General features: G+C 36.3%; 1 protein-coding gene across 2 annotated transcripts in view; it reads left to right on the top strand.

Annotated features, from left to right (window-relative positions):
• TFEC (transcription factor EC) overlaps positions 1 to 8,866 on the top strand; it is a 92,071-nt gene extending 83,205 nt beyond the window's left edge. For both annotated transcript variants that reach the window (XM_027905360.1, XM_027905361.1), the window contains 2 exons: positions 6,766 to 6,913; positions 7,845 to 8,866. In XM_027905360.1, coding sequence (XP_027761161.1) covers positions 6,766 to 6,913; positions 7,845 to 8,225 — 529 coding nt within the window. In that variant the 3' untranslated portion in view covers positions 8,226 to 8,866. The remainder of the gene's footprint in view (positions 1 to 6,765; positions 6,914 to 7,844) is intronic.
• Positions 8,867 to 9,218: the final 352 nt, after the last annotated feature.

Consider the following 9,218-nt stretch of genomic DNA (forward strand, 5'->3'; position numbering starts at 1 on the left):
TGAATTATCTGGACCTTCAGTTTTGCTCCAGTAAGTGGATGGTGGACTTGATCCACAGATTTTGGTGGTGTTGCCTGATTAAAACTTTTAGGTATAGATCCTGAAGTCATTGCCTTATCTTGTTTTAATCTGCAAACCCATGACTGAGTTCAACACATGACAGACCCGGAGCGGTTTATGTTTACAAAAGCACAAGGTAAACTTATGTATCTCACATTCTGAAGACTCCTGGTTTCAAAAGGCTGGTAATCAGTACTCCTTCTGAAAGTAAGCCTGTTTAAAAGCTTTCAAGTTGGTGTTAAGAAAAAAAAGGCATCAAAAGGTGCAGGGCTTTTGAAACACTAGCTTGCAACATAACTTCGCTATAGCTTAGTGCCAGGATAAATTAATCCAAAGAAGTGTAAACACTTTTTTTCTTTTTTGTATTTGTATTTATAGGTGGAAATATATTAATTTGACCATGTTGTTTTGTTGGCTAAGCAGATCAAAATTATTATTATTTCCTTTCAGTATGGTCCCGTGTTGCCCAATCATAACTCAGTGACCTTACCTCCTCCTTCAGTTCTTACTTTTCCTTCACAACACCTTACTTTGTCTCCAATCTCCCTCTCTTCTTTGAAAGAAAGAGATTTATCATATTTTATTTTATCTGTAACATTTTATCACATACTTTACTTGTAACATTTTATCACATATAGCATTTTCACCTCTTATATTGGTTTTAGAAAATTCTTCTTATACTGGAAACTTAGCTGTAAAAGGAGAAGCCTAACTGACGCTTAGACTAATGACAGTGAGGAAAATCAGCCTTTGCATTGAAGAGCAAATACTGCTATAACTAAGCCATTGTGGTTAGCATGCCTGCCCCAGATGGCTTGCTTCAAGAAGATTATATTCAGATTCAGGAACAGAAAAGGACATTTTTTCTGCCATTTGGAAATCTTTTATGATTTATATTTCTTAGAAGTGCTGTGTGGGGGTTTTATTTCACTTTTGTTTTGTTACTTATGTAGTGAACTTGTTTGGCTCCTGTAGAGCTTCTGTAGGGACTTTCTTTTGACTGGCTTAAACCCCTATTCTTTTCACCTTTTTTTTTTTTAATTTAACAATAAGAAGTGTGGATTACATTGCTTAAATGAATGGGCATTTTAAGTTCACGTCATCAGCATTAGAAAATGTACAAAAGTATGAGTTACAAAGAACTTTGACTCTTTTGTTTAGTCTTCAATGCTTAGATATCCAAGTACTAGATGATTCAAAAATGCAAATCAGTTATATAGAATAACTGAAAAATAGAATTTTAAAAATGACAGAAATAGTCATATTTTGTTGGAAAGCTCATAAAATGTTCCTTTAATTATACTCACCTTTCCATTTGTGTTCAGCCTTTCAGAATCCAACTTTAGGTGGACAGGACTTCACACTGTGATGGAGTCTGGAAATGCCTACACAAGAACAGTTTTATGATAGATATAGATGGAATTGAATTGTCAGAAAGCCAAAGAAGAAGAGGTTCCCTTCCTTCAAGAATTGTAGTCATTTTACCGAACTAGGGTGTTAGGAGAACCACTGAGGATTTGGGCAGAAGCAGTGGTTTGCTCTCACTCTCTCCTCTCTGCTTTCTGCATTTGCCTGACCTTTCTGCTCTCTGTATGCTCCAGCAGCCAGCACAGCCACACTTCTTGTACAGGAAAAGCTTGTGTACGCTCCTGCTATTTCAAAGTGGAAACTCACTGCCTCTTTCAGAATACACTTTGCAATTGTGCAAGTCATCAAAACAAGTACAAAGTCCTTCAAAATATTTCTTTGAGCAAGCACAGTTTACAGTTAATTTCTCAAGAAAGGGAAATAAATAGTCTGCAAACATAGTTTCAACTTTGCGATTGTATTTATTGTTAAAAACTGTCCTGTGTCTGGCAAACCCTGTGACTACCACACTCTCACAAATGTTGTTTTTGTTAATTAGTTCTAATCTTAGACGACCAGATGCTCTTGTCCTCCCTACAGGAGTTCAACTTATTTAAATTAGTGAAGCACCTTTGACTTAACAAAGTTAAACTAATGGAAATGAGCTGAAGATCAGTCTCCAGTTTATGTTTTGTTTCTCCAAAATGGGAAACTCTCCTAGGTGAGAGTTAAATGTTTTGTTCTGGGCAGTTGAGTTTCCTAGAGAGATTCAGATCTTAAAATTAGGAGGAGCCAGGGTTCAGAGACAATAAAACGTGGGTTTTTACTTATTTTTCACTTTTCCATGCAAATTTCTGAAGTGTGGTAGACCTCTGTCAATTAAACTCAAGAACACATGTAGCTTGCTAAAAATTTCAGATTATTGTACCACATGCACACAGAGACAAAAATTAAATACTCCTTTGCAGAGGCCATTGCTGATGACCAAACCTGCGAAACTCCTTACTGCTTTCAAATGACTTTATTTACAGGTAGAATTTAACATGTGTTTCAGTATCTACAGAATGAAGTATCTACATGCATTCAGTAAAAATTAAGGCTAAGATAAACAAAAGCAAAGCAAAACAAAACAACAACAAATAAAACAAAACACGCAACCCCCCAAAAAACACATGACAATCCCCATCCTCCCCCCCAAAAAAAAAAGAAAAAGTAAAACAGACAGGAAAGGAATAAATAGACAGTGAAAGAGTAAAATTTAAAAAAAAAGAATTCCTGACGTCTCCAAAACTCAGTAGATCTAAATCTAACTTTATACATTCAAACCAGTTAAGAATGCACATATTTTGTCTATTTTTATAAAGTAGTTTCCAATTAAATGAGTAACAACTGCCAATTATTGTCTAGATTATAAAGGTTCCCAAATGAGTTTGTAGGCCTTTTCATTTCAATTTTTATCTCTATTGTATATAAGCACAATATATAAATCTCTAAAAAGCAAAACCTATAATCTCCTAGTGCCCCTTATATAATTTTTCAGATAGCTTTCTTCATTTGCACCCAATTTAGAATCCATTGTTTTCAGAGAAATAACAGAAACCTAATAACTGATCGGGGAATTTCTGAATTCTTCTTATGCACTTGTGCTTTGAGATAATCCATTTTCAAATGTTGGGTTGTTCTTATTTCCCATCATAGATGAATATCATCGCCTGCCCTGCTAGATGCATTGTAGGCTATTGCTAAACAGGAACCTCACCCGTACTATTGCCCCGTTTGCCTTCATCCCCACTAGTTATACTGCTACTCTTCCAGCCCTGCACATGTGCATAGAGCCTCTGTTTCTCCATAGCATTGTCCTGTGACTGCTGTGTGGTGCTCTGGGCTAGAATGGATGAGGAGTACCTGCAATGCAGAATTAGCACAGACACCTTCAATATTTTCTTTAGATCCTGGTATAGAGATACACAAAGTGAAATTCATGTTGGCTTCTAAGGTCACCAGCTGATCCATTGCCGTGGATATTGGAGGATATTGGAAGATATTGGAAGATTTAACTTCAATACTCCTCATTTAATAAGACACCAATCAGTATAGGTATATATGAGATGTAGAAGATAAGTGGAATATATGCATATACACAGACACACACACACATCGTCTCTTAAACGATAATAATTACTGCATTTTCATCCTATGATAGTTTTGCCTCTCAGATCTGTAAATATTACCACCAGAGATATCTATCCAGCTGACCAGATCCATCTCTCTGGCAGCCTGAATCTAGGAACTGGTCTTCCAGTGAACATTTATTTCAACCTATGACAAATAATATCTTTGCCATAGAAATAAAAACCTCAAACTATGAAGGTAATATGAACTAAAAGTAAGCAATATCACAAAGGTTGCAAATTATGTGTAGAATGAATGAATTTATTCACAAAAATATTCCAAATGCAGTCATGAATACATGGTTTATTCATATATCAATCAGAAAAATAAATCAAAAATATTTTTGTCTGAATTTGATTTTGAATTCATAAAATTTTATAACTGACATGAAATTCTTTGTGAAAACACTATATTCATATTTTCCTCATGCTGTTATATGTATTTCCATTTTTCCAGCTGTGGATTTGTTTCTGATTTCATAGTGCTATACCTTTAGGTTGAGACCATAAGTCCAAAACTGACTTAGTTTTGTCTTTATTACTTTCTAGAAGCCAAACTCTCTTGCTTAGGCAGATTGCATTTCTCCAGAGTATGTACTATAGACGTTCTTATTCCTCTAGTGCTTTTCAAAGTTGCCATGAGTTGGTGATGGCAGTCAAAGATTTTCCCAGAAATTATGCATTATTATGCATAGTAAAAACTTCCTTTACATGTGGTAGGTAAACCACATGCAGGGAGAAAGTCCTCTCCTAGGAGGGAGCCCATGGGATGCTGACAGGGAAATGCCCTGTCCCCCACCTGGGCAAGAAACGCAGGGAGAGGAAGGAGGGAGCAGAGGAACTGCCAAGATATGACTCAGCTGCCATGAGGGAGACATGTTCTGTTCTTGGCTCCCAGTCCCATCTCTGTTCTAGCTTTTTTGACCATGGAATGTCTAAATAAGAATACACACCCACTTCAGTGAGCAGCTTCTGATGTTTTGGTTTTGCAGACAGCAGGGTCTGAGACAATAATTATTTTCTCTCTGACCTCCTCACCTTCTAATTCCAAAAGCTGTGCATTCCTGGCACACATCACTGAGGTGAGAGGAGGTCCTATGTGCTGGAGCCTCACACTTTGTGTGCTTCCCAGAGAGAACAGATGTGAGTTTGAGTGCTCTTGGATTAAAAAATGGTTTCTCCTAAATCTCTAGCAAATTGTCAGGATTCTATGATATGGTTAAACACTGTGATGCTTTATCACAAATAATTTTGTGTATTCTTGTGAGTGCCTTAAAGCTATCAGGTTTTATCCCTAGTAAAGTGCATCAGGAAAGGCAGGGTGGCCTGGATCCCTAAATCCTGTACTTGCCTGGCTTTTGCTATATATATTTAGTAGAAAAACAACTGCATTGGCAGAAGTCTATAAGGGTGCTTAGCTTTGGGGTAAGGGTGCAAGGTTCCTTAGGCACTTACTCTGAGAAGCTGAATGCAAAAGAGCTGCAATCATTTTATTCATCATAGGTGAAAATAAGAGTAGGGGCAAATCTCATTAACCGAAACAACCAAGGATAATAGAAAAAAAACACACCAAAATAAGCTATTAGAGAACGAAGGGCCATGAGAATGCTGAAGGGACTGGAGGGGAAGTCTTATGAAGGGCAGCTGAAGTAATTTGTTTCTTTCAGCCTGGAGAAGAGGAGGCTGAGGGGAAACCTCATTGCAGTCTACAACTTCCTCATGAGGGGAAGCGGAGGGGCAGGTACCAATCTCTTCACTCTGTTGATCAGTGACAGGACTCGAAGAAATAACATGAAGATGAGTCAGGAGAGGTTTAGGTTGGATATCAGGAAAATGTTTTTCACCCAGAGTGTGGTTGAGCACCTGGGGATTTGGTCACAGCACCAAGCTTGTCTGAGTTCAAGAAGCATTTGGACAACGCTCTGAGGCACATGGTGTAATTCTTTGGGTGTCCTGTGCAGGGCCAGGAGTTGGACTCGATGGTCCTGATGGACCCCTACCAGCTCAGCATATTCTATGATTTAATCATTTTACGAATAAGGGAAAGTGGTGATAGACGGGAGTATAATTTATATTCCTTTTTGACTCCATAAATGCCAATGAGTAAATATATGGTATTATAGGTATTAAAAAAATGCTTGTCCCTCCCAGTGTCAGATTCTTAGTTGCAAAAATAACTTTTCCTTCTCAGGGTTGAGTTATAGGGCCAGAACCTTTGCCAACCTTCTGCTCAGCGTAAGCAGTCTTGCACTGAAGTGGATAGTTTGGATAAACCCTTATATCTGTGTATTTAATGAAGCAGATGAATTCTGTATCTTAAAGTACTGAAATGTATTAGAAATTAAACATTTTCCACAAATTTCATTCCTATTCCAAGGCTTCCAAGACCTTACTTAAAGGAATACATGAACAGTTGATAAATGCATACATGAAAACCCTTGAACAGTTGCATTTAAACAAGTGTTTTATTGCTGTAAGGCTGTTTGTAAGCTGGAATTTAAAACATTATTTTCTGAATGATGGGTAGGTTTAATCTAATTTTTTTGCAAGGTGCTTTTTTTGAGTTAGGGTCTGCATGTAGCTGTGTCTTTTGACTTGGATTTTATATTGTTTCAAGATTTTTGAACATGATTTTTATCATTCCCTAGTCATTATGGTTAAAGAACTGTGATTTTTCTGGTCTGTCATCAATGAGGAGTGGCATTCAGACAGATAATTTTTTTTCTCTACAAGCATAAAAGCAACCTCATTAGTAAGTCAGGTAAAAGGAGTAGTATATTCAAAATGATCTTTAAAAATTTAGGCTTAAGTCCTCAGTAATGTATATTTCCTAGTTCATTAATGCAGAAATACTGCACATAGATTTTAATCTTAGAGTTAATAATAAAAGCAATTTTCACTAAAAATATAAAAACTGTAATGGTAGAATCATGATATTGCATTTAGCTCTCCCACAAAAAGTCACTTTATTACTTTCTTTTGACACTTATTTTCATTCTGGGATTAATTTTACTATATAAGGGCTTCTTAACTATTCTATTAAAATTTCCATTCAGAAGCAATAATATCTAAGAGTGAATAATAGTCATGTAAATCATTATTTCATATTAATGTAAAAGATTTTGTAAGTTCTTATGAATTCTGCTGACATGCACAATTGTGAAAAGGTTATCTCTACATTCTGCAGTGATATGCGCTGGAACAAAGGGACTATTTTAAAAGCATCAGTGGAGTACATCAAGTGGCTACAAAAAGAACAACAGAGAGCCAGAGAATTAGAACACAGGCAAAAGAAATTAGAGCATGCTAACAGAAGACTCCTACTCCGAATTCAGGTTTGCATAAGTGTTGCCACGAACTACAAAGCTTTCTTAGTACTTATCCCACATCAAATGTTATTAATCTATGTAATCTTCCCCCAAATGACATTTGTTAAAAATGAAGTGGCTTTCCTATTTATTTTTGTGTATATTGGAGAAGGGTTATTTTTTAGGTTTCTAGGAAATTTCTTTGATAATTATACCTTACATAAAGGAATTCATGGAAAGTTAATAAACTATTGGTACAAACAGTTTCATTATGCATGTGTTAAAGCAGAGAAAGACAAAAAAGGTAAGGAAAAAAAATATATCCCTGCAGTCAAAAATCAATACTGGATACAAAACTCCCTTCAGTATTTTCATTTTCCCTTTGTAGCCATTTCACACATTACACTTGCTTGGTTATAGTGTGTCATGTTATATCTGCTTTTGACATGAAGAGATAGAACATAGCCCTTCATAGCCTGAAAGGCAAGATTCTAATATAGACACATACATATGAAAATGGGATGGATGAATGGATAGGTAGACAGATAAACAGATAGACATAAAATCAATCATCTTACATATGTTGATTTACTCATATATCTGTATATCATGAGCATCAGCACGTAAAGACTCTTCTGTTTCTCTGGATAGCAGTGGATAACAAACTTTCAAGTTGCAACATTTTTCTACCACATTCATTGGATTCAGTACCCAGTGGGTGTAGAAAGGCTGTCCTACGTCTTATGTTCCTGTAGGATAGTTGCTTAAAGACAGATGAAAACACTTGAGTGGCAATTTTTCATAGACTAACAATTTAATATTTTAAAATGTAGTCTAACAACTGGAGAAAAGGTGTAATTAATTTGCATGCATGATTCCTGTACTTACTGCAATAGTTCTGAAGAAACTGTTTTGTCTTTTAAAGTTGTTGTCTAATCACTTTCATTTGAAATGTTAGGAACTGGAGATCCAGGCACGTGCACACGGCCTCCCAGTCATGTCCTCACTCACTGCTGTCGATTTAGCTGCACAGGTCATCAAGCAACAGTCTTATCCAGAGGAAAACTCTGTAGACTACTCTCAACAAATACCTCTGGTACATGGACAAAATTCTGATGTTTGCGATGGATCTACAGCATTTTCTGATCCCCTTTCACACTTTACGGATTTGTCCTTCAGTGCAGCTTTAAAAGAAGAACAACGTCTAGAGGAAATTTTATTGGATGACACAGTGTCGCCATTTGGAACAGATCCACTCTTGTCCTCCACATCCCCAGCTGCATCAAAAGAGAGCAGCAGGAGAAGCAGCTTTAGCACAGATGATGGAGATGATTTATAAAAGCAGAAGGGGGTCTCACACTTTTCTAAACCACTTGCTTAAAGACTGATTTGAACGTAAGCATGTTGTTTGTTCTTACTTTAAATACTTATAAGGAGGGACACTGTGAAGATGTTACTACACGACAAAGGTTTAAATCAGCCCTTACTTCACAGGAAAATGAGATGGACATGAACTCATATCACTTTGTCCCAAATTTACCCTCTGTTCACAGCGGACATTTGCACAAATCTGTCTTCACTGGGAATATTTCTACTATCATTCTATTACTTCTTACAGTACTATGAAACTGGTTACTACAAAAGGAATACCCATATTACAAAACTGTACTCAAAGTCTTTTCTCTCTGCTTACACGTTGCTAAAAACATGAGTTTTAGTAATTTTCTAATTTCTTTATTTTATATAACGAAGAATTCTACGAAATGTGAAGCAACAGAGAACTATTTAAGCTGGGAACTGCAGAGATGTTAAAGATTTTAAAATTTAAAAATTTAAAAATACAGGTGGTAGTGCTTTCACACAGGTAAAGTAAGCATGTAGTTTAAACTGTGTAGGCTTCTCTTTAAAAGAAAAAAATCCATCAAGCTTTCCATGGAATGCCAATAGTTTTGTTTTTTTTTTAATTTCATTTGTAGAAAAATGGAAGCTAACATAATGACAGAGACTCAAATGAACTGAGACACAAAAAGATACGGCATTGCAGCAGAAAGGCCGTATGGATGTACAAGACAGCACAGACATTCCACGTTACAATTAGCACAGTTTAAAACTACTGGTAATAGTGCTATGTCAGCTGCTTATTTCAAGAATATTCAAACTGTGTCCTTTTTCATGTAGAAGAGATTGGAATTCAGAGATACAATCCTGTGCTTTTGAATGATGCTTTCAGTTCCTTTGGCAGCACAGTGATTTTTTTCCAAAGGGACTCTATCCATATGCCTTTGATCCATTTGGACCCAGAGGGAAATGAGAAGATTCCCATTTCATACAC

Source organism: Empidonax traillii, unplaced genomic scaffold (genome assembly GCF_003031625.1).
Source record: "Empidonax traillii isolate 1590-97213 ecotype Southwest subspecies unplaced genomic scaffold, ASM303162v1 scaffold1148:size171831, whole genome shotgun sequence".
In the NCBI taxonomy this organism is placed as follows: domain Eukaryota; kingdom Metazoa; phylum Chordata; class Aves; order Passeriformes; family Tyrannidae; genus Empidonax; species Empidonax traillii.